Genomic DNA, 27,494 nt, shown 5'->3' with positions numbered 1-27,494 from the left:
CTTGGATTTCATGAATTTTTAAAATATTATTTAAAGACTCTAACATTTAGACCTTGAAGGACGTGTTATTTAAATCTAAGATTTAAAGATAATTTCCAAAGGTCTTTTAGGTACTGAAACGTGAATTTCCAGAAGACTTTCAGGGTTTAATACTGGATTTCTAAAGATTTTTTTCAAAGAACTATCAGAGCTATGAACGTGGATTTTTTAAAGTTTTTTTGGCAAAGGACTATCAGAGCTGTGAACTTGGATTTTTTTTTAACATTTTATTCAAAGGACTATCAGAGCTGTGAACATGGATTTCTTTCAAAGAACTATCACAGCTATGAATATGTTTTTTTTTTAAGATTGTTTTTTCTTCAAAGGATTATTAGAGCCATGATCGTGGATTTTTTATAGATTTTTTTTCAAATGACTATCAGAGCTGTGAACTTGGATTTTTTTAAAGATTTTTCAAAGGACTATCAGAGCTGTGAACATGGATTTCTTTCAAAGAACTATCACAGCTATGAATATGTTTTTTTTTTAAGATTGTTTTTTCTTCAAAGGATTATTAGAGCCATGATCGTGGATTTTTTATAGATTTTTTTCAAATGACTATCAGAGCTGTGAACTTGGATTTTTTTAAAGATTTTTCAAAGGACTATCAGAGCTGTAAATATGCATTTTTTAAGATTTTTTCAAAGGACTGTCAGAGCTGTAAACTTGGATTTTTTAAAGATTTTTTTCAAAGGACTATCAGAGCTGTAAACGTGGACTTTTTAATGATTTTTTTCAAAGGACTATCAGAGCTGTGAAATTGGATTTTTTAAAGAATTCTTTTCGAAGGAGTATAAGAGCTATAAACGTGGATTTTTGAAAGTTTTTTTTTTCAAAGGACTATCAGAGCTATGATCGCGGATTTTTTAAAGATTTTTTTTTCAAACGACTATCAGAGCTGTGATCGCGGATTTTTTAAAGATTTTTTTCAAAGGTCTATCAGAGCTGTGAACTTGGATTTTTTAGAGATTTTTTCAAAGGACTATCAGATCTGTGAACGTGGATTTTTTAAAGATTTTTTTTTTTCAAAAAAAATTGAAAAAAATTGAAAATTTTTTTAATTTTTTTTTACAAGGACTAAATGTAAATTTTTAAATTAAGGACTAAATGTGGATTTTCAAAAGAATTTTTTCAAAGGACTAAACGTGGATTTTCAAAAGAATTTTTCAAAGGACTAAACGTGGAATTTCTAAGGAATTTTTCAAAAGACTAAATATGAATTTTGGGAAGACTAGACGTGGATTTTCAAAAGAATTTTTTCAAAGGACTAAATATGAATTTTTAGAGGATTTTCAAAAGAATTTTTTCAAAGCACTAAGTATGAATTTTCGGAGGACTAAACGTGTATTTTCAAAAGACTAAATATGAATTTTCAGAGAACTAAACGTGGATTATCAAAAGAATTTTTTCAAAGGACTAAAGCTATTTTTTTCCATTGACTAAACATGGATTTTTTTGAAATAACCTTTTCCAAGGACTAAACGTGATTTATTTCGAAATAGATTATTCCAAGGAATAAACCTAGATTTTTTCAAAGCGCTATCAGAGCTGTAAACGTGGAGTTTTTAAAAAAAATTTCCAAAGGATTGTCAAAGTCGAAAACGTAGATTTTTGAAGATATTTTCAAAGACTTTCAAGGTAGAAAACTTGAATCTTCTAAAGAAGTTCTAAAAGGATGGATTTTTTGGATTTTTAAATGATTTTTAGAATCAAATGATTAGGTTATCAGGGCCCACATCCACCTTGAAACACCATATTTCGGGATTTTTCAAAAAAGGGCTTCCAATGACTTACTGAAGACCATAGGGAGGAGCTTGAAATGCACGTCCCTCATATCCTGTTGTGTGTTATATGTTAGTTTTTTTCCTACATTTCCATTGTGTGTCTCAATGGCATTATCCTTCCATGCCACTGTTGTTGTGTTTTTTTATTGTTGACAATAAAAATCGAATTCGAAACGTACACCATCAACACTATTACAATAACAATTCGATATGCTCTTCTTCGTAAGAGGAGGATTTCGTGACCGGAAATGGCAACCAAAAGCGTAACGTGTAACAGTTCTTTTGTATCTAGTTTTATATTTATAACTTAAGTGCCATGTTTACAACAGAACGAGAGAGACAAAATTGAGACGAAAGATTCTATAATTCTGTGGCAAAAAGACCGGAAAATGGCCATGTGCCCCTGCAAATTGAGACAATTACAGGCAATGTGACACAAATATGGACAGCTAATTTAGATTTCATTTGCCATTAGCATAACTTGTTTTGTGAGATGCTCCGCTACAGATAGAAAACTTGACAGACAAATGACAATGACAGTGGCAATGAAATGCAATTGGCAAATAGGCATCAAGTTCAAGGACATCGACTTGTACACTTAAAAGTAAGATTTGTGTTTTGGATTTTGAATTTTTTATATGAATACGCAATAAAATAAGAAATAATAAAAGAGGAGGTTTATATCCTTGAAATCAGTGCATAAGAAATGGAAATACTATCAAATTATTAAGGGTATGTAAGGGACAGATTCTGAAAGATTTTTTCCCCAAAATATATGTCACAAAATTCACACCAGACTTTACTTAGAAAAATCTCTTAGACTCATGAAAACGCTTGTGTGACTTGAATTCCTGTTACATTTCCATCATGTCCAAGTAACAGAAAATCCTAGGGGTTTTTCAAAATTTATTTGTTTTTTATTTATTTATTTAATTTTATTGTGGGTCTTTCACATTAACATTTAATTAATAATACTTTGTTGTTTTTCTTTACAGTGACAACCGCTCCACTGGCCATGGTTGTTGTGCCGGAGACATCCTATTCAAGTAGTGAAGGTGAAGAAGATTTCTATGATGCGAATGATGACCCATTCACAAGCATCGTCAGTTCACCGGTTGGATGGTAAGTTACCTTGATTTTAATTCCGAAACGTATCCCAAAGTGATCCGAGGATGAAGATTTTCATGGATTTTTTAAAGATTTTTTCTGAAGGACTAAAAAGGGATTTATTTGAGGACTTGTCTCAAGGAATAGTCATTTATTTTTCAAGAATTTTAAGAGCATAATTAACGTGGATTTTTAAGAAAAATTCCAAGGAACTATCAAGGCCATTTGGATTAAAAAAAAAAAATATTCTAAGAGACTATCAGAGCCATAAATGTAGATTTTTTAAAGAAAATTTCCAAAGGACTATCAAAGACATAAACGTGGATTATTTAAAAGAATTTTTCCAAAGGACTATCAGAAGCATACGTAGATTTTTTAAATAACAAGGGACTATCAGAGCTAAAAAGCGCGGATTTTATTTAAGATTTTTTTCTAAGGACTTCACACAAACAAAACGTAGATTTAAAAAAAATCGAGGGACCACAAAGCGTGTTTTTTAAGAATTTTTCCAAAGGACTATCAGACCTACAAAACTTAAATTTTTTAAGAATTTTTCCAAAGGACTACCAGAGCTAAAAAATGTGGATTTTTTAAAAGAATTTTTCCAAAGGACTGTCAGATCCATAAAACTTAAATTTTTTAAGATTTTTTCCAAAGGACTACCAGAGCTACAAAACATGTTTTTTTTAAAGAATTTTTCCAAAGGACTGTCAGATCCACAAAACTTGAATTTTTAAAGAATTTTTCCAACAGACTATCAGACCTACAAAACTTGATTTTTTTAAGAATTTTTCCAAAGGACCATCAGAGCCACAAAACGTGGATTTTTTAAAGAACTTTCCCAAAGGACCATCAGTGCCATAAACGTTGATTTCTTTAAAAATGTTTCCAAAAGACTACCAGAGCCATAAACGTAAATTTTTTAAAGAATTAATTGCAAAGCAGGTTTTTTTATCAGAGCCACAAAACGAGAATTTTTTAAAGAATTTTTCCTAAGGATTATCAGAGCCAAATCGTGCATTTTAAAAGAATTTTTGCAAAGGATTAGGAGAACGTGGATTTGTTCAAAGATTTTTTTCCAAAGGACTATCAGAGCCACAAAATGTGGATTTTATTTAAGAATTTTTCCAAAGGACTATCAGACCTGCAAAACGTAGGTTTTTTTCAAATATTTTTTAAAAGGACTATAAGAGCCATAAACGTGAATTTTTTCCAAAGGACTATCAGAGCCAAAAATCGTTGATTTTAAAAGATTTTTTCCAAAGGATTATCAGAGCCAAATATTCTGGATTCTGAATATTCTGAATATTTTAATCCAAAGAACTATCAGAGTCACAAAACGTGAATTTTTTAAAGGATTTTTCCAAAGGACTAATGTACATTCCTCCAGTTAAATCATTTCGAAATTTTCTATTTAATGAAAATTATTTTCCAGGAAACATCCCACCAAAACTTGGCGCCCAAAATTAAAATTATGATGACATACACATGAAAAAAATCACTCATTTTAATTGTAATCTCATTAGTGCTGAAACAACAACTGAAACTGAAATACCATCTACTCCCCTATTTTCATCAGCACAAAGTTTGCGGTCTACAACGTTGTTGGGGGCGTGTGCTTATTTGTGGCATTCGTCCCTTTTTTTGCAATGTTACAACATAACGTGTGCTGTTTGTTTTCCTCCTTTTTTTGCCGGCAAAATTTCATGCAGGACTTATTGTTCTCTTCATTCCCTTTCCCCCTACGCTAATCCCACCACATAAAATAGTTTGGTGTAATAACACCATTAGAACGAGAAAAATGAAATATGGTATCATTTCATACAAACAATTTTCTTGGGCACACAACACAACTGTGTAATGAAGCAACAACAATGCAGTCCTTTTTTTTTTTTGTTGGTTAGGTGTAAGACAACTCCGGGGATTGTTTGTTTGTGGGAAAAGATATGGTCTCCCATCTGCCATGCGCATTTTGTATTCAGGAGTGTAATAGTAGCACGTCATGCTTCTCTTAATATGCCAAGGATTCAGAATACTATTGGAGATGTTAGGGATCCAATAACCGGGTCTACATTTTGAAATTTAGCAATTGTCAAAAACAATAAAATTCGTTAAAAATTCTGTTAAAATCTTAAAAATACCGAGTATCGCTGTTATGTTAGGGTCTATACGACGACATGGACCTGCATAGATAACTTTTGTCATAAGCCATTACAATACTCAAATGCAAAACTTAAAAAAAATCGGTGAACTTACCGAATATCGAGGGGTAGCGTTATATGGGGACTATACGAAGACGTGGACCTGCACAAACAATTTTCTGTCTTAGGCTGTAGTATCCATTACAAAATTTAAATACCAAACCAAAACCAAAAAATTCCGGTGAATAACGTCCGGAAATAACGCTAAAATCATCAAAATACAGAATATCAGGAGCTACCGTTATATTGGTGTATACGAAGACGTGAACCTGTGCAGACACTCTCCTGTCATAGGATGTAGCGTCCATTCCGAACTTCTAATACCAAATTTGAAACAATTCTGGTGAATAATGTCGCTAAAATCATCAAAATACCGAATATCGGGAGGTACCGTTATATAGGGGCTATACCAAAACGTGGACCTACATGGCCCATTTTCAATACCAAAAGCCCTGCAGACATAATATACATTTGAGTAAAATGTTATCAATCTACTTCAATTCGTTCGGAAGCTAAAGCGAATTCCACAGACGGACAGACGAACGGACATCGCTAAATCGACATAGAATTTTATGCTGATCAAATATATATATACTTTGTGGGATCTAAAATGAATATTTCGAGGTGTTACAAAACTACTACTTAAATGACAACCTCTATATGGGACTATACGAAGACGTAGGCCTGCTTACGATTTTTTGTCATAGGCTGTAGTACCCATTACGAACATCAAATGTGAAATTTGTTAAAATTCCGGTGAATATGTCGCCAAACTCATGAAATACCGAATATGGGGAGGTCGATGAAGACGTGGGTCTGCACACGAATTTTTTTGCTATAGGTTGTAGTGCCCATATAGATCTTCCAATATGAAATTTCAAACGATGCTACCGTTATATGGGGCTATACGAAAACGTTGACCGACATGACAGATGGGCATCGCTAGATCGTCTCAGAATTTTACACTGATCCAGAATATATATACTTTGTAGGGTCTATTATGAAGATTTCGAGGAGTTACAAACGGAATGACAAAGTTTATATACCCTTCATAGAATGGTGGAGGCTATAAAAACATAATTTTGATCCTAAAAGTATGCATCACAAATATAAATTGGAAAATCTTTATTTCAGTCTTTGAGAAATGATTTTTTCGATAAATGCCATATTTTTTGCTTCAAACCCCGTTTTTCATTATGCCCCTTAAAGTATGCAATATATATTATGAAATTTAATATTTATTCAATTTCCAAAGATACGCCCTAATGTCCTTGGACCCAAAAACCGGGTTCTTTTTCTTTGTAAGTTTCTCTTAAATTTCATAATTACTCCTTGCTCTCTTTCACATTTTCGTAAAAAGGATGCATTTGAGCAACAAACACGCTCGTCGCTATTCCATGCTTACAATTCGGGGCCCTAAACAACTATGAGAATGACATTTAAGAACCAGCCAACATTACAACGAAAATAATTGAACGACACACTTGTCGTGTACGGTTGGCGAAAACGAAACAAAAACGAAAGCAAGCAACAAAAAAGTAAAATCCATTTTAAGCCCATGTGTAATAATCCAAATGAGAAAAAAGCAAAAACTAAAACAACAAATTTAAAATTCATAGAGTGTTGAAAACCCCCATTCAGATTTCATTTTTAAGAGTTGAATAACCAAAGCAAAGAAAAAAACGTAACACTCAAAAATAGGCAACTATTGCAAATGGGATGGAAATCTTTAAAGATCTACAAATTCATTGCCTAATTTTAGGCTATATTATATGTGATGTGAGATGAAAAGGATAATATGAAAACAAAATATTGATTGTGGAATACAATGGAAATCAAACAAAGAGGAAAAGTGCAAAGTAATCTAGGAAAATTGAAAAGAAGGCTAAAATAATTCCCAAGGAAATTTACAATCAAAAAAAAAATCATATTTAATATTAAAGTCTTAGAAAAAACACTAAAAAAACAATTGTTTCGGTTTCTTATAATGCCAAACAGTTAAACAGATTCTACCGTCCCGTCTGAGATTTATGATAAATCAATGTTTTATTCTGCGTCTTATAACAACTCCTAAAACTATACTATAGAATAAGCCACGAGAATCAGTGCCACAGCATATACACCAAAAATAAAAGAGGAGCAGAAAAAACAACAAAACCAACAACACTGTTCATCGTCAAATAAATAAAACTGAAGCTAAAACACCAACAACCATGTTTAGAAAGTGGGTTAAACGTGTAAGCTTAACGTAAGTAGAGTACGGTACCATAACACACCACCCCATCTGGTGGTCATGGTGGGATTGATACACAAAATTAAAGTTTTCGCAATTTTCCATGAAAAACCACTTAATTCTAACATATTTTACATATCCATGTGTGTACATATGTATGACAAATTTCTTGGCACACATATTGACACCCCCTTCACCCCTCTCCCCCCAACTTTGTTTTTAACGAGCTGTGTGCTCGCTCTAATATCCATGACATTTATGACTCTTACCCATTTGATTTCCTGTCCTTCTCAAATCATGGATATAATGTTCCATTTTAATGCTTTTACAGATTTTCACATTATGTCCTTAAATGTTATGACAATTAAGGAACATTTAATGTGTTTGTGTGTGTGTGTGTGTCTACTGAACAATGGGGGGCTGTTGATTCTCTAAGCTTCTCGATGACAATGATGCGAAAAATTATTATTACTGTTGACATATTGCTTCATGTTTGATTCATTGACATCAATTGTTGATATTAAACGCTTTGGATATGATGACCATAGCTTTCTTCAACTCCTTTCACGTAATTTTCAAAAGTAAAACAATTTTCGAAATCTTGGTACGAAATGTTTTTTTACACTTGCACTTGCTTGAGGTGATCTACATTTTGGTATTTTTTATTGCCAACCTTGCTTTCCAAAATAATCCAGACACAATAGTCCAACGGATTGGTATCCGGAGATTTTGGTGGCCATTTTGCGCTGGAAATAAAGCGAGGAACTTCATTTTATAACTATTCTTGGGTGGCTGTGTGCGATGGTACTGTTTTCGTGCCCAAGGCTTTAATACACCCTCCAGAATATTTTCGCGATAATATTCGGCATTTGTTCCGATGCCACGGTCGATTAATACCAGCGGAGAGCGACCATCGGCTTGTATGGCGGCCCACACCATCACCATGGGCGGCGCTTGAGTTCTGCTGACCAACCGAAGGTGCACATTTTCAGCTGACCTCTATGGCAAGTTAAAACGACCAACGGAGAAACCAAATTCGGCTGTTCACCATTTTCGGCCAAGTGATGCGAAGCAACTCTTTAGCCCTTCTGAATCTATTTTCTTTCAGTTGCGGTGTAAGTTCTTGCACTTTTTATACCCTCCACCATACTAAGGAGGGTATATTAATTTTGTCATTCCGTTTGTAACTCCTCGAAATACTCATGTCAGACCCAACAAAGTATATATATTCTTGATCAGCGTAAGACGATTTAGCCATGTCCGTCTGTTGTAATCACGCTATCTATCGAACAAATTGAGATAGAAGGCTTAAATTTTGCACACATGTATATTTTGCCAGTAGGTAGGTTAAGTTCGTAAATGGGCCATGTAGGTCCAAGTTATCATATAGCCCCCATATAACGGTACCTCCCGATATTCGGTATTTTGATGATTTTAGCGACATTATTCACCGGAATTATTTCAAATTTGGTATTTGAAGTTCGTAATGGATACTACACACTAAGTCAAAAAATGAGCCATGTAGGTCCACGTCTTCATATAGCCCCCATATAACGGTACCCCCCGATATTCGGTATTTTGATGATTTTAGCGACATTATTTAGCGGAATCGTTCCAAATTTGGTATTTGAAATTCGTAATTGATACTGCAGCATAAAACAGAAAATGGGCCATATAGGTCCACGTCTTCGTATAGCCCCATATACCGTACCCCCGATATTCGGTATTTTGATGATTTTAGCGACATTATTTACCGGGATTGTTTCAAATTTCGCATGTGAAGCCCATGCCAGAAAATTATCTGTGCAGATCCACGTCTTCGTATAGCCCCCATATAACGGGGGCTCATTAAAATACCGAATATGGGGAGGATATTCGGTATTTTAATGATTTTAGCTACATAAACAGATTTTTCTTCAAGTTTCGCATTTAAATATTGTAATAACTCATGACAAAAATTGCCTATGCAGGCCCACGTCGTCATATAAGCATTCGGTATTCTTAAGATTTTAACAGAATTTTTAACGGATTTTATATTTTGGAAATTGCCAAATTTGTACCAAATGGTGGAGGGTATTAAAAGTTCGGGCCGGCCGAACTTACAGCTTTTTTACATGTTGGAATTTCAATTGCTCTTTCAATCAAGTCGGTTCTTTACTTTTCGAACCATTTCTGCTGATGTTGCTGTTTTCTTCTGTCCACTTCCTTGACGTCGGGCTACGCTACGATCGTATCACGGTTACGACCGATGGCACTATACACAAACAATTTATTCACATTTAACTGCTGGAGTGCTCTAGAGATAGCCACTTGTGATTCTACAGCCAATTGTAAAGAAATTACGCTATCACGCTTGAATTCCATCACGACCGTAAAATACACTCCGTAACAACGATGTTCAGGGAAATATATCAAATACAGTTCAGAAATATATTTGCTAAATTTTATCTGGATCGGTTCCGATTTGAATATAGCTCCCATATGTATATATATATATATAGATATATATATATATATATATATATATATATATATATATATATATATATATATATATATATATATATATATATATATATATATATATATATATATATATATATATATATATATATATATATATATATATATATATATATATATATATATATATATATATATATATATATATATATATATATATATATATATATATATATATATATATATATATATATATATATATATATATATATATATATATATATATATATATATATATGTATATATATATATATATATCTTTATCCGATTTCAAATTAATTGAACACAAAATGGGCAGTACAAGTCCGAATTTAAAAGATACAAATGCTTCGGCATATTTATGATTGAATTCTCCATAAAAACTTTTGTTATGTGAAGCTCTACAAAAATTAGTAAATTGGTGTAGGGTATCATAAAGTCGGCCCCGCCAGACTTTAAGACTTTCTTTACTGTTTTTTTTTTACTTGTTGTATTTACTTATTTATAGCAGTTTATATTCTTGATAAATACCATATAATTTTAAGAATATTTCATAAAGTCGCCTAAAAGTATGCCACACACAAACCATTTCAGCCATTCATAATGGGATTACTGTAAAATGTCTGTCAATTTTGTAAATGTCTGATTTCGAAAGCATTTCACAGTAAGTGGTGGGGGGTGGGTTGCAGGTAGGGAGATGGGAGGCGGATTGATGGTATCCTGAACTCTTGATGTCACATGACACAATATTGCTGCCATTGTTGTTTTTGACATTTCAGTTTGTCTGTCTTGTTGCTTGGCATCACTCTAATATTGGTTAGATTATGAGTGGCGACGTGGGAGTATGACCACAACAATAAACCATCTCCTAACGTAGAGACAATGGCTATGTTAAATCAAATATGAATTTAGAGCATAGCCATAATAACAATAAAATGACAGTTAAATTTTAGGGTAGACTAAATGTCACGCATTTTTCGAGATGATTGCAAAGCTGATGTAATAGTCAGGACATTTGTATGTATGTCTTGGCAAAAGTTTAAATTTTTTGTACGCTTATACAAAATGGGTCAATTTGTAAAAAATTTAGCCGGTGGTGGAAGTATAGAATATGTCCTTAGTTTGTGCAGGGCAACAAGGGGACGTAAATGGACTTCATGGTTTGTTTCTAACAGAAGAAGAAATCATAGGACTTCGGTTTAGAGAGATCATCCAAGAGTATGTTATTTCATTCAAATGCTCCTGCCCTTACATGACCTTCTTAGGTCCTCCATGCCTTCAATTTTCCCCTTCTTCAAAAACTCTCTTTGGTAAAATAAAATCTCCTACACTTCCCAAATCCTCTTAAAATATTAAAATACATTTATATGCATCCTTAAGGGCAAATATCTATTCATTTCAGCAAAAAACTGGATCATTTACATCGTTTACAAGGTATAATACACTTCTATTTCGAAAACAAATAACAATCTGTAGAGCATAAACGTAATTGTTTTATCTTCATTATATGAAAATCGCAATATAATACGTGTATTGAATTTGGTTTTTAGGCTAGAATTTATGATGACTGCATAACTCAGCATGCGACCTACAAACATACACACACACACACATACAAAAATACCTTCATTTACATTCACATCTAATCCTTTGTCACTGCTAAATTGATGGCACTTCATTATCGCCTTTGGTTGACTCAGCGTGTGGTTTAACTGACACACTCTTGTCACCAACAGCAAGCAGTGTGAACTAAATATAAACATTTTATATCCATGAGATTTGCCAAAAAAAAAAAAAAACGAATAATGAGGCGGATGTGTGACAATAATGAGGATAGATATGAGGAATAGTAATTGTGTACATTTTTCAAGGCTTCTCGGAGCCTTAAACTGGGATTTAAAGTCGAACAATAAACTTGGATGTTTATACCTTTAGCCATATGGCTAGAGAGGGTACATATATTTTTTGATGCTGACAAAACGTGCCTCATCAAAATAACGGTTTTAGACCCTAGGCCTCTTTGGACCAAAAATATATTTTTTTTTCTTTGCAAAGAAAGAGAAAGGATAATCCGACTTTGCTCCAACTTTGCAAATACGAATATTTGTATCAGTGCTAATTCAGGTGCGAAAATGAGCAATATCGGTCGACTCTTATAAAATGCGAAGCAAGCATCCGAATCTCTTCAATTTTCTTACATCACAATATTTATATCAACACATAATCTGGTGCGAAGATGTAATATATCAGACTACTTCTTCTGGTACATCCCCCTCAACGGGTCAAAATTTAGAATAACTATGAAGCTCTTAAAACGCGAAATGAGCATCCTCCTATTTTCAAACTTATGCATGTCAGTCCGTCTGTCCGTCCGTCCGTCTGTCCATGTATTCTTGTGAACAAAATTGAAAAATGAAATTTTCCAAACAACATTTGTTTGGCCCAAGGACGAACCCTATTGAAATTGGAGGTAATCGGTCAAAATTTAGATATAGCTCCCATATATATGTTCGTCCAATTTGCCTTTTATTGTGCACCAAACGTGTAATATCAGGCCAAATAGTATGGAATTTTGCACATACAACATATTAGGCCTGAAAATAAGTATTCCAAATTTGATCGAAATCGGTTCAGATATAGCTATAGCTCCCATATATATTGTTCATCCGATTTGTTATTTTTTTCCTCCGCAGCCGTAATATGCACTCTGTAACAACAATATATATCCAATACAGAAATATATCCAATACAGCTCAGAAATAACTTTGCTAAATTTTATCCAGATCGGTTCAGATTTGGATATAGCTCCCATATATAACTTCGTCCGATTTACCTTTTATTGTGCACCAAACGTCTAATCTTTGCCCAAATGGGATGGAATTTGTCACATACGACCGAATTGAGTCTAGAAGGTAGTATGCCAAATTTGTTAAAGATCGGTTCAGATATAGCTATAGCTCCCATATATACTGTTCATCCGATTTGTTATACTTGTTACCCACAACCGTAATATGCACTCCATATCAACGATATTCAGGGAAATATATCAAATACAGCTCAGAAATATCTTTGCCAAATTTTATCGAGATCTGTTCCGATTTGGATATAGCTCCCATATATATCTTTATCCGATTTCAAATTAATTGTGTACCAAATGGGCAATACAAGTCCGAATTTAGCGTGTATGATTGAATTCTCCCATAAAAACTTTTAATTGTTATGTGGAGCTCAACTAAATTAGCAAAGTGGTGTAGGGTATCATAAAATCGGCCCCGCCCGACTTTAGGACTTTCTTTACGGGTTTAATTAATAATTTTCAAGACCTATTTGAGGTATAAACCTGGATTTTTTAAAGAATATTCGTAAAAACACTCAGAACTAAAGGGGCAGATGTTTAACATTTTGAAAACAATCTTGGATTTTTTTCAAGGACAATTTGAGCTTCGAACGGGGACTTTTAAAGAAAAAACTTCAAGGATTCACAGATATAATTTCTTAATTACAACTCACCGGACTATAATATTGTTTTTGATTTTTTTTCAAGGATCCTCGGATCTAAAATCTTAGATTCTTGCATTAAAAATTTGTTCAAAAACTAATTGAACAATAAACGTGAACTCTTTAAAGAATATTTTTTAAGTACTAGCGTAGCAATAAACGGGAGTTAAAAAATCTTTTCAGGGACCAGACAGGCAACAAGCTTGGAGTTTTAAAAGAATTTTTTTCAAGGATTTTTAAGCAATATTTATTACGAAATGTTTTAAGGATAATAATCGTGGATTTGGAATATTTTTCGAATGACTCACAGATCTAAAAATCTTGAATTTTTAATAAATATTTTCGAAAGACCCTTTTTGCTTTTTATAAGTGTTTTAGCAGCTATAATCGGAGATTTTCATAAGAACTCTCAAAGCTGTAATCGAGGACCTTTAAAGGTCTCTCAGAGCTGTAATCTCGGACTTATATAAAGTTCCTAAAAGCTACAATCATGGATTTTTATAAAAACTCTCAGAGCAGTAATGAGACGCTTTTAAATTTATCTGTTATCGTGTTCTTTTACAAGGATTCCCAGAACTTTAATCGAATACTTTTATAAGGACTTTAAGAGACAAAATTGTGCTTTCGTGGTTAATTGTCCATCGATCGACCTCTCCATCTGAGTATTTTTTAGATTCACTCCCATCGTTCTTGTCCCTTTCCCCCTTCACCTTCAGGAGAGGATGACTTCTTCGGAGAACAGCCTGCATCCATCTTTATCGCGGCAACAGTTTTAGCATCTGCTATCAGTTGCCAAAAATTGAGCTTTTTTTATCCCTCCGCCATACATAGTATGTAGGGTCTATTAAGTTCGTCATTCCCTTTGTAACTCATCGAAATAATAATTTTAGCCCAAATTTTTTTATTGGAAATTTTCAAATTCGTTCCAAATGGTGGAGGGTTTCCAAAGTTCGGCCTGGCCTGGAACTTACTGCTTTTGTACTTGTTCTAAGCTATCATGCTATGGAGCTGCATTTATGACGGAAAATTCAGGTCTGGTACAAGCGTAACTCAGCTTCACTTTAACCTCTCTGCGGGCCTCCTCAGATACCTCACTGGGGTTCCCGTAAATAATAAATGACGTGTCTTCTAAAACCGTTTTTACATTTTCACCCTCTATCATTGGCTCAGCTCGCTTGTAGCCAAAAAAAAAAACCTCATTGCTCTTTGTGATTGATAAAAAACGACAGGCTCATCATCTCCTGTTTCTCGAGAAGTGGCTTACCATTCTCCACTGACGCTATTTTGATGACTAGAGACGACCACTCTTTAGTGGTCATGAAAGCAGAATCTTCTAGATCGGCTAGGATGAAATAAGCTTTAAATAACCGACTTTTTCCGTATTTTCCTCCTTATTATCCTTTGATTCTGTATCTATTTGTCCATAGTTTTATGGACAAATAATGTGGATACGTGGTGTATACTGTATAACCATTACCCGTGGCCATAACCGAAATTCTGAATGTATCATTAACTTTTTGAGCTTTTTGTTTTCAATCATCAAGGCGTAATGCAATTGGAGGCAGTAAGCCCTACAATGACATATACAGAAAATACTGTAAATACCTTCTCTTTAAAAATCAGACCATTATCAAGTTTTTTAAACCTATAATATTTTTCCACACTGCAATCAGACAATTATTTCGAGGTGCCCCATTGGGGTAAGCAAACTATCATACCCCGTTCAATTTTATGCTGAAGTTTTACAAAAAAAAAAAACAAAATCAGATATTTCCAACATTATTGCTCAAATCATTGCCAGGATACCAAACAAAAGAAAAAAATGTCAAATAAAACTTTCAAGTGTCTTTGAAATATCTACCAACCGTTAAGGTCCTTGCATATTCTTTTTCTACCCTTGCACCTTATTTCATTTGCCTTTTTTTCTAATCTTTTTAGTGCTACTCGAGGATTTTCTGTGGATACCTCACCACCGGCAAATGAAAAACCACCCGAAATAAATTTCTCTGCTACAGCAACGGCAACAACAGTGTCAGCATCAGCAAATGTTCCCACATCGTCATCACCTTCAGTGCCTGAACAAGATGAATATCAAACAGCATCCAGTACGGTTAGTGATTTTGGCAATGGTAATGATGGAAGCGGTGGCGGAGGCGGCGTTGGTGCGACAAACAGTGGTCGAGGGAGCTACAGCGGCGATGGCAGTGTAGTTGGTGGTGTGGCCAGTAAAAGTTCATCACTCCGTGATTCCATAGACTATGATGCCCTCTACGAGGAGGAGGAGGATTCCACCATTAGCATGGAGGCGCACGGTTCAATGATTTCACATTTACTATCACAAGTTAAAATAGGTATGGATCTAACGAAGGTGGTGCTGCCAACATTTATATTGGAAAGACGTTCTCTGCTGGAAATGTATGCCGATTATTTTGCCCATCCGGATTTATTTGTAAGGTAAGTGTGTGCGTGTGCAAAACATTTGTGTTGAATGAATAATGATTTTTGTGGTTTTAATTGACCCTTTTTTAACAGAATTGCCGATTTAGATAATCCACGTGACCGCATTGTACAGGTATGCCGCTGGTATTTGAGTGCTTATCATGCTGGACGTAAAAGTGCTGTGGCCAAAAAACCCTACAATCCAATATTAGGTGAAATTTTTCAATGTTATTGGGATATTCCTGGTAAATATCAATAAATGAACAATTCGTCTCCAAATTTTTAAAATAATTTAAAATTGTTATTTCAAATTCAGGTGAAACACCCGATGAAGATAAAGTCAGCGATGGCCCGGTGCCCTGGTGTCGTAAAAATCAATTAACCTTCTTGGCCGAACAGGTTTCACATCATCCGCCAAGTAAGTTGTGATGGAGAAGAATTCAAACAGAAAATAAACCGATTTATCCAGCAACTGACTCAATAAACGTTGAGCTGAAAATGGCAATTATATGAAAATCGCTAAAAATAAGCGAGGAAAGGGCACTGCTACACAAATTCATTGAATTCCTTACGGCCTAGAATGTTTTTGCTTGAGGACCTGAAAAGATTTCGCTTCAATGGACAAATATTACCCAAGTTCACCCGTTCTATAGAAAATTTCGGCCTGAAGATGGATAGGATGGGTTTTATCTGTAGAAAAACTACTCCTCAGAGCATGAGAATGTGATTTTTCTACAGAAAAACTTTTCAGTCCCACATTAAAGTCTATTTTTCGAAGAAAAGCTTCCGCTCAGGGTCTAAGTATGGGTTTTTTTCTAGAAATACTTCTCCTCCGTGCCAGAGGATGGGATTTTACCTACAAAACTTTTCCTCATGGTCTGGGGGTAGCTTTTTTCGTACAAAAAAACAATACGCGAAAAAATGTTTGAGAACCTGAAGACGGTTTTTTCTACTAAAAAGCTTACCTCAGGTCCTGAGACTAGCTCGTTTTTCTCAGAGCCTAGGGTAAGAGGCTGATTTTTTGTACCCTCAGCCATATGGTAGAGGATATATATCATTTGATACGGCCAAAACTCTTTCGACCAAATCCGTTTCAGGATATTTGAAGTCGATTTAGCGATGTCCGTCCGTCCGCCTGGCTTCCTGATGAGCACGATAACTCTCAAAGGGAATATCGGATTTGGTCCAAACTTGGTACACCGTAATATTTTTGTCGAACTTAGATCGAGTTCGGAGATGGGCAACATCAGTCCACTCCTTCCAGTACCGCCCCCACAAAAGGTCAAAAATCATAGGAAATAATTTACCCCATAGGAAGAGAACGAATAATTAGATTTTGTTCAAACTTTGCAAATCGTACAAGAGCGGACTACTTCTTCTAGTACCTTCCCCACAAAGGGTCCTTGGAATATCTAAAACGCCCATAAAATGCGAATTTCTGTAAATTTCACACATACCAATATTTTTACCATTACAAAATCTGATGTAAATAAATCTGGTAGCGGACCACTCCTTCTGGTACGTCCCCCACAAAAGGTCAAAATTTTGACCAACCAAAACGCTCATAAAATGCGAAATAAGCATTTGATTGTTTTCAAACTTCGCACATCTCAATATTTGTACCAAAACAAGATCTGATCTGATGTGAAGATGGGATATATAGGACCACTCCTTGGAATTGCTTCCCCACAAAGGTCCAAATTTGGAATATCTAAAACGCTCCTTAACCATTAACCATTACAAGATATGTTGTGAAAATGGGATATACCGGCTCACCTTCTGGTACCTCCTCCACAAAGGTACACAATTTAGAATAAGATGAGATATATCGTCCCACTCCTTCTAATGCCTCCTCCACAACGGGCCAACATTTTGAATAATAATAACTATTACAAAATGTTATATAAGAGTCCTATTGTCTTCATATTTCGCTCATCTTAATATATCTACCAACAAAAGATCAGGTATGAGAAACAGATAGAACTTCTGTATGTCCCCCACAACTGATCAATATTTTGAATAAACAACGATAAGGCAACTTGAAACAACCTAAAAAACACAAGATCGGCTATGGATATATAATATATTGGTCATCTCTTTCTGGTACCTCCCCCAAAAAGGGCCAAATTTTTGAATGATTATAACTCTCAGAACATGCGAATTATGTCAACGATTTTCTTCAACCCTTGTATATTACAGTATTTTTAAAAACAAGAGATCTGATCTGAATATGAAATGTAGGAGCCCACCCCCTGGTACCTTCCCCACTTATTAACAGTATGAATAAAATTATAAATTATAAATCAGCGATCTTCTTCAAAGGTCATGTATATTGGTTATGTTGACCCACTCTTTCTGGCAACTTCCCAAAAAAGTTGATCATTTTTAAACAGTATATATACATTTTATCCAACCCTGTCATTTTCAATGATATACTAGACTAAGGACATAAGCGAAATAGACATTGTTGTTCTACTCCATCGGTAGATCACCTAACAAAAAATGTCAAAATATATTTTAATAAACAGAAAAAAAGCTTAGGGTATCAATCCGTCGACAAAGTCTACTGATACTCTTTAACCTGGTCATATTATTCTCTATTAAATATACTACCTCATGTTGAGTTGTTTTAGTCAAGTTACCTCAAAGTAGGCTTCTTCGTATGACTATTCATTTATATTATTTCTTAACTTTACACATACAATTTATTTAATTAAATTCTAATTCGTTTCTTTAATTTTTTTCACACCACACAGTTTCCGCATTCTATGCCGAACACTATAACAAGAAGATCACATTCTCTGCCCATGTATGGACAAAGTCGAAATTTTTGGGTCTATCCGTTGGCGTGCACAACATTGGTGAAGGTGTTGTAACACTGGTCGATTATGGTGAAGAATATATTGTCACATTTCCCAATGGTTATGGAAGGTAAGCGTATTGGTTTCAACTATATATCAAAACACTATTAACTCATTTTTCTAAAAATTCTTAGATCCATATTAACAGTACCCTGGATAGAATTGGGCGGTTCTGTAGAAATTAAGTGTCCACAAACCGGCTACTATGCCAATGTTGAGTTTTTAACGAAGCCCTTTTATGGTGGTAAACGTAACAAAGTTACAGCAGAGGTATGTTCTCCCATCGTGGTTTATTTCATGATGTTTTGTATTTATCCTTTTTTATGTTTTTTTTTTTTTTCAGATCTACTCCCCGAATGAAAAGAAACCATTCATTTCAATAGCCGGTGAATGGAGTGGTTTAATGGAAGCCAAATGGCATGATACAAATGTAATGTATATGAGTTTTTCTTTGTCTATTATTCTATCATTATGTTGCATTTGTTTTTTTGTCGTGAGGTGTTGAACTTTGTCCATTTATAGTTATTTATATCATTTACAATTCTGGATTGCATTTGGTTATTTTTAAACTTAAAGTTTTTGGACTAAATTCGAAGGTATTTTCTTTCCAAATCATCCTTTTGAAAAAAATAAAAATACATTATAAATGGACTAAGTTAAACAACTCTTAGAAATTATAAAAGTATACATTTCACTAAAAAACGATTCGAATGACTAGGTTAAGCTATAAGTTTCATAAATTCAGTAGAGTTTGTAATTTGTTTTGGGTATTGTATAAACTTTAAGATATATTTATAAGATAAGAGGATGACAATATCGTAAAGCAAATACAGAGATATTCAGATCCTTTGTGTTCATCCTGCAAGGGAGAGTAGTTTTGAGATAATATTCAAGCTAGAAGAAAGTTTTTATACCCTCAGTCATATGGCTAGAGAGGGTATAAATCATTTAATACGTCCTAAACGTGTCTCATCAAAATAACGGTTTTAGACCCTAGGTCTCTTTAGACCAAATCCGTTTAAGGATATTTGGAGTCGATCTAGCGATGGGCAATATCGGTCCACTCCGTCTGGCAGCTCCCAAACAAAATGTCAACATTTTCAAGGAAAAAAGTATTATGTCGGTCCACTCCTTCTGTTACCTTCCCCACAAAGGGTTTACATTTTGAATATTCATTCCGATTCCATTCAGACTTTGCACATCTCAATATTTTTTATCAGCACAAGATATGTTATAAAGATGGTAGAGATCGGACCATTCCTTCAGGTAACTCCCGAACAAAGGGTCAAAATTTAAAATAACCAAAACGATCATTAATTTCGAAATAAGCACCCGTTTCTCTTCAAATTACACAAATCACAATATTTTTATTAACCCAAGGTTTGGTTTGAAAATTGGATGTATCGGTCCTCTCCTTCTGGTACCACCCCCACAAGGGTTTTGAGTATCCATTAAGCTCAAAAATCGCGAAAGTAACATCCGATTCCATTTAGACTTGGCAAATCTCAATATTTCTTTCAACAAAAGATCTGACAGATCGGACCATTTCTTTTGGTACCTCCCTCACATAGGGTTCAAGATTTTTTGCAAAACAAAACGCTCAAAGAAAACGCAATAAGCGCCCAACCCCAAAAAGATCCCTTTGTTGAATTCCCAAAAGGGTCAAATTCTTGACCAAAATTATCCTCGTATTGTTATCAGAAATATTCCCGAAGACGATGCAAGGATTTCAAGGAATCTTAATCCGGAAATGTAAAAAAAAATGAAAATAGAATGGGGTAGCCTGCAATCCAGCGGAGTTTAAAATTTAATTCTGCGCGTGTGTTTATACTTTAAAGCCACAATGGATTCAATAGTGTGCGAATTCAAACTGCAGTTTTTTTCGCTTGATTCAGCTCTGGCTCAAAAGACCTCTGCCCTCGCCCCTTTCCAGCTATGTTCCATCAATATATATTACTATGCAGTTTAAAGATTGATTTTTATGGACCATATATCCCTATCCAAAATACAGATATCCCGTAGCTCGAAGTTCTAAACTGGTATAAAGACCCATACTTTCTGGGAAAATAGGTCGGTGACCATCATATCAAATCCTAGGGTTACATTAGACAACATATTCGAGTCGCCTGTGCAACCATAGCGTTTGTGTTAAATTGAAAAGTTGGAACAATGCCTTAATGTCGCTTGTGGGCACTTGGACTGCAGGAGGAGGGGAATAGTTTGAGGCCATTACGGTTCTACACCTAGCCATAATATTGTTCAAACTAAACTTCTCTCTGTCACGTTTTCAGCTTGTCTTCACAAAATTTGGCAAGTAAAATTTCTAAGTCTCCTCTTTATATCTATAAGCTCCTCATTATTGTGGAGAGGAAACAATTTAACTTCCGTAAATTCCCTAAACAACAAAGGGAATCTGAAAAAAAACTAATAAATCTTAGGATTTAAAAATGTTACAAAATGAATGTTTCATATCAATTCGAATCGATTTTTGGTGAAATAATATAAATATTAATTTTTTCAAAGTACTCATTTCAAATTGGTAGAATTTGCTTCTTGTACTTACGTATGTATGTTTGTGTGTGTTTGCTAAGTATTGTGTATAATTATTACTTACATTGCTACTAATTTTCTGTATTCTTTGTTTTTCTAACCGAGTTATTTAAACTTTTCCTTTAAATTAAATGTATATCCTTTCTTTATCCCAACGAGTTGTTAACCCGAAACAAACGAGAAGAAACAACAAAAACCACATTCACACACTTCCTTTAACTGACTTAACCAGCTAACCAATTCAAATCTCACCTGTAACCACAACGTCCTGTAACTCTGTCGATTACTTGTACTTCTCTCTTAAATATTCTGGTCAAATGTCTATGTTTATCTAGAAAATTAAATCTTTTGCTTTTCCAAACCAAAACTCCCTCTAATACTTTTATGTTATTTTCTTTAAGTATTTGTATTTTATAATGTTTTATTGTTATTATTTGATTTGTTTAATTGGTTTTTGGAGTATGTATCTTTGTGTCCATGTATTTGTGTTAAGTGAGAAAAATATTAACAATTTAAAAAACACAACAATTTTATTGTCAAAATCAAAAAAAAAAAAAAACAACTTATTTTCATGGAAATTTTTAATTTTCTAGAAAACTGAAGTGTTTGTAGATGTAAATCGTATACCAATATTTAAGAAACAAGTTCGACCAATCGTTGAACAAGAAGAATATGAATCACGACGAGTATGGAAGGAAGTGACCGCTGGACTCAAGTAATGATTTTTTTAATATTATTATTATTGACATTCATTTTTAATTTTAAATATTAATGGAATATTTTTATAAATTGTATCCATATTATTATCTTGTATTGTATATATTTATGTATAAAATGGGAAATTAGTAGATATATAGAATGCAACGAACTTTAATGGTTTAAAGGCCTTATTGATACCCTCTACAACTAGAAAATTCCGAAATCCTAAGATAATATAAATCATCTGAATATAAGAGACCCCATAAAGGTATTTTATATATAGAAGACCATTTTAAGCTATTCTTTACAAAACACTGTTGGAAAATCTTATATCTACAGAGAACTTTTTAATGTCCTCTATATGTTAAATTTCCGTACCTAGTCTTCTATTTTATGATTACCTTTAGTTTTGTCAGGAGTGAAAGAAATAATGGACCTCATATAGGTCTTTGAAAGATAGAAAACCTTATAACGATGTAATTTCCATTTCACAAGCAACAATTAAGGCCTAGGCTAGACTGTTTTTTGTGAGGCTATATTAATGCTAATGTATATACAGATAAGGCCGCTTCAAGGAAGGGAGCGAGATAGTCCCATCGTTACTTTTGAGGATCTTTATAGAATCACTTTCTGAGTCGATTTATGCATATCAGTCCGTCTTTCCGTCCATGTATTCTTGTGACAAAATGCAGGTCGCGTTTATTATCTGACATTTTTCAAACAATATTTGTTTGGCCCAGGTACGAACCCTATTGAGATTGGATGAGATTTAGACATAGCTCCCGATTTCGGGTTAATTGTGAACCAAATGGCAAATATAAGTCCAAATGAGCTGAATTTTGGTACATCCCACCGAAATAAATTTAGAAGCAAGTACATCAAATTTGGAGAAAATCGGTTCAGATACAGCTATACCACCCATATATATGTTTCATCCAATTTGGGGTTGGAAGTCCCCCACATGCGTAATATACCCTCCTCAAGAATGGTATTTGGTACCGGACATCAGATAGTACTCGAATACACACACCTCAGTCAAATTAGGATATAAATCACATATATATCTTTATCCGATATCAGTTTTTTTTGTGGACCAATAGCCCAAATGAATTTTGGCAAATAGAACTGAATTCATCCTAGAAACCAGTACTTTAAATTTGATGTAAATCAGTTCAGATATAGCTATAGCCCCCATCTATACATTTTATTCGATTTGGGGTTTAAAATCCCTCACAAGTGTAATATGAATTCGACAACAATGATATTTGGTACCAGATATCAGAAAAAGCCCAGAAATATCTCTGACATATATTTTATCAAGATCGGTATAGATTTGGATATAGCTCCCATATACATAAATCTTCAATAGATTTTGGGTTAATTGTGCACCAAATGGGCAATATCTCTCAAAAAGTCCTAGTTTTAATACATCCGACCGAATTTAGTCTAGAAGCAAGTATATCAAATTTGGAGAAAATCGGTTCAGATAAAGCTAGAGCTCCTATATATATGTTTCATACGATTTTGTGTTTATGACGCTCACATTCGTAATATGCATTCGACAATAATTCTATTACCTTTCCTAGATAAACATTTTTTAATAGTAACAACCCTCAAAAATTTGAAAATAGTTTCCGATTTTCTTCTATAAAACTGCTATATATCGGTCAACTCTTCCTGGTATCTACCCGACAAATGGGAAAATATTTTGAAAATCCATATGTTACTTATATCAACTAAACGGAGTTCACAAATTAGTCCAAACTCTCAATATGAGCAAAACTAATGTTATGCATATATCTACATATATAAATGGTGGTATGCTGAGGGTACAATTCTATGGGAAAATCTATTAATACTTTCCAACTTGTATAGTTTTTATTTTTTACTTTTATTTATTTTTGAATTTTTATTTCAAATTCTATACCAAACTCTAACCATTATTCCATTTTTCTTTTTGCCTCCCCCTCCCTTAAGATTCAATGACATTGAAAAGGCAACAAATGCCAAATGTAAAGTCGAACAAATACAACGAGATGCAGCTAAGGCTAGAAAGGATTCAGAAATATCCTGGGATCATAAGGTGCGTATTTCCTCTCTTAAATAATATAAACCAATTCTTAATTATGTTTCTTTTGCAGTATTTCAAGCCAGTGGGTGAAAATTGGATATATACCAAGCCGCTAAGTCAACGTCTCTACCTAAAAGAAAAGGAAGATCAAAGATAATAAAGCTTGAACAGTATTGTAACGATTCAAACCAAACGCGCAATGAATATATGTATGGATAACATGCCACATTTCCTAGCCTCGTCCACCAACCCAGTGTTTATTCATTAAGAAGAAAAACAACAGAAAAAAAAACGAAAATCAAGAAACAAAGCCTACATTATCGCTCCCAACACCTTCTTGTTTCTTTTTCATATCACTTATTAAACAAACAACAAAAGAGTCGCCAAACAGAACACCAGATAATGTAAAAAAAAAAAATTAAGAACTCAAGAAGTCTTCAAACACACCTACGAACACATAATCTACTACAAATTTTATGTATTAAAGCCTACAAACACAACAACAACAAAAGACATGTCATCATTATTATTATTAGAGAACAAACAACACACACACAACATACATTTGAATTATTGTTAAATAATATATATACAAGAACAACAAAATACTACAAAATAAAACGAAAGCAACAAATACACCAACAATATGAATATATATAAATTTAAGAAAACAAACAACTACAATAACAGGATAGCCCTTTTGATTTTTAAGAAGGGCAAACAAGGATAATATCGACTACCCACATCAACCGCAAATTAAAAACAAAAAAAAACAAAGACCCCTCAAGATTATTATTGTTAAATTAAAATCAACACAACAAGAGCAACAACATTTTAGTTTTAGCATAAGCAAAAGAAAACACTGCAACCACAACACACATTATTAAATAACATTATTGAATGCAAAAAACACTTAAAATTTATATATATTAATAACTAAAACAAAAAAAAAAAACACTCAGCAATTAAAAGTAAAAGGCAAATCACTAGCAAACAAACACCGTGTGAGAGTGGCAGCATTTTATGGAATTTCGTTATTGAAATGAAATTATTACTCATGCAATTCTTTCTATTCTTCAAAAATAGTTAACGGTTTAAATTCAGTTAAATTATGACCCTTTAAAGGACATCAACACAATTCACGCCTGAGCTAAACCTTGTAACAACTCTCGAATTGTTTTAAAACCCTTTGCAAAACGCGTTTGACGAATTTTTGTTATATATTTGAATCTTTTTCATAGTCAAGAGATTGACAATTGACATGTTCGGTGTAAATAAGGCTTCAACTATAAATATTAAAATTCAATAATGGGACATTTAATATAAAAATTAACTTAAAAAATGTGGGTACATCTCAACCGAAAATCTCTCCTAATGCCACTACAAGCTAAAACATGTCACTTTGTTAAAAAAAAAAACTCTAAGATCTCCAAAGATGCCCAGACACCATTTCATGGTAGAATACTGGTGGATGTATCAATACATTTTTAAGTAAAAATATAAGTAAAAACATTTTTATGATATGCATTTTTTTAAAGTTTTACAAATTTAAATCAAATTTCAATTCAAAAATTGGTCTGATAGTCCCATGGTGGAAGAATATAGGTAGATGCATCGACACTGCTGCTAGGACAATGAACTGCCAAACCAAGTTTGGAATTGAAAATGTTAATTAAAACATTTTTTAAATTTGTAAAAATTGTTGAAACCCGAATTATAATAACATCCGACTGACGTCGTGTAAGAAAACATATTAAAATCTACTTATTTTTGAAAGAACATTTAACATTTGTCTACGTATCAATGCGCTGATGCATCAACCTGTATTCTTCTACCATGGACAGTTCGTTGCCCAGTAGCTGTTTCGATGCGACTGTCTGCATCATTTACTTTTTTAACATGCATCATTTACACAAAAAAATCAATTTAAAACTCAGTGGCTATCAAAATATTTACTGTGAAAGGACCTTGAGTCTTATATACACAGGATAAATCTGGTAGATTTTATTATGTATACGCCAAATCTTAAATCCAGTGGATTTAATTCGATGTATACGCAATATAATTGACAGTTGAGCTAAGTGTAAACGTACTTTTAATATAATAACTTATTTTATATTTCTTTCAAGGTAGAAGAATATAGGTAGGCGCATTGACTCAGCTGCTGGGACAATTAACTGTCAAACCAATTTTGGAATTGAAAATGTTGAATGAAAAATTATTTAAATTTGTAAAAATTGTTGAAAAGTGCTTATTATAATAACCTCCGAATGACGTCGTATAAGAAAACATATAAAAACCTATTTATTTTTGAAAAAACTTTTAAAAATTTTTGACATATCAATGTTTCCAAGCGTTGATGCATCTACCTGTATTTTTCTACCATGATTTCTTTGTTGACTAATACCAAGTTCATATGGGGCGCAATTCGTCTATGTCCCTTGTACGAATACCTACTAAAAATATACTTGTCTTAGAGTTTTTTATTCTGTCATGTTAATTTTTTGACGATTTATATCATGGTAGAAAAATACAGGCACAGCTGCTATGACAATGAACTGTCACTCCATTTTTGAAATTTGTAAAGATGTTGGAAAATGCAAGGCTATACGTAAACACATTTCAGCTGAGCATCTAAACACATAACCCACTGGATCTAATAAACCAGGTGGGTTAATCTTCAATATATAAATGCCTATTTAAATACTTCTTAACTAAACACAGTATTGTCCTCCAACATTACCATAAAATGCTCCACTCTCTTCGATAAAAAAAGATCACACAAAACTGTCAAATGTTTACACACAAATTAACAAAAAATAAAACACCATAAATGAAACACACAACAAAAAAAATGCCATATAAAATATTTAAAAGCGCTATTTTCTATTTTGTTAACACTGACTAATTTAAATTCCCTTCCTCCCACAAACGCCACCACCACCAACAACACATTCCTAGAACTCCTAGAACCCCCCAAAAGAAACGATCCTACTATCTTTCTAATTAAGTCAACAATTTACAATAATATTAAAATACAATATAAAGTCTAACTAACAAACGAGATAACATACATAATAACAACTCTTTTTTCGGAAAGAAATGATACTTTAAAAAAGAATAACAACAAAACAAAGCTATTTTTTCATAGAAATTTAAAAAAGAAGAAAAAAAACAAACAAATCTACATTTAAATAAATGTTAGCATAGTCCTCCTATTGAAATTTAAACGAACGAAAAATAAAAATTTAAACAAAATGAATATAAAATACGTAGTGTGTTTTTATTCTTTCAAAATATAAGCTGTTAGTGGTTGTGATTAAAAAAGAAAAGAAAAGCCACTTTGAAAATATCACAGCTAGCGACATTTTTTTCTCATTTTTAATCCAAATATTGATTTCGATTTTGTAAAGTATTTTCTTTTCTCTTATTTTACATTTGCGTCGAAGTTTTATTTTTTTTATAAAAATTGTGGCTTCAATTTTCATGGGGTTTAGGCAGACCATAAGT

General features: G+C 33.4%; 1 protein-coding gene across 4 annotated transcripts in view; it reads left to right on the top strand.

Annotated features, from left to right (window-relative positions):
- The window catches only part of LOC101901083 (oxysterol-binding protein-related protein 9), a 61,155-nt gene extending 33,902 nt beyond the window's left edge, over positions 1-27,253 (top strand). For 3 of the 4 annotated variants that reach the window (XM_059125760.1, XM_059125762.1, XM_059125761.1), the window contains exons 7-16: positions 2,819-2,945; positions 15,303-15,818; positions 15,897-16,048; positions 16,120-16,221; positions 18,560-18,734; positions 18,799-18,934; positions 19,008-19,094; positions 21,808-21,929; positions 23,891-23,996; positions 24,055-27,253. In XM_059125760.1, the coding sequence (XP_058981743.1) occupies positions 2,819-2,945; positions 15,303-15,818; positions 15,897-16,048; positions 16,120-16,221; positions 18,560-18,734; positions 18,799-18,934; positions 19,008-19,094; positions 21,808-21,929; positions 23,891-23,996; positions 24,055-24,141 (1,610 nt within the window). In that variant the 3' untranslated portion in view covers positions 24,142-27,253. Of the gene's footprint in view, positions 1-2,818; positions 2,946-7,094; positions 7,380-15,302; positions 15,819-15,896; positions 16,049-16,119; positions 16,222-18,559; positions 18,735-18,798; positions 18,935-19,007; positions 19,095-21,807; positions 21,930-23,890; positions 23,997-24,054 lie in introns of those variants that run through there. The other variant, XM_020036305.2, reaches the window with a different exon arrangement.
- Positions 27,254-27,494: the final 241 nt, after the last annotated feature.

The sequence above is a fragment of the Musca domestica genome, unplaced genomic scaffold (genome assembly GCF_030504385.1).
Source record: "Musca domestica strain aabys unplaced genomic scaffold, Musca_domestica.polishedcontigs.V.1.1 35, whole genome shotgun sequence".
Taxonomy (NCBI): Eukaryota; Metazoa; Arthropoda; class Insecta; order Diptera; family Muscidae; genus Musca; species Musca domestica.
Note: the sequence above shows the minus strand (reverse complement) of the source record. Positions and strands in the feature narration are given on the sequence as shown.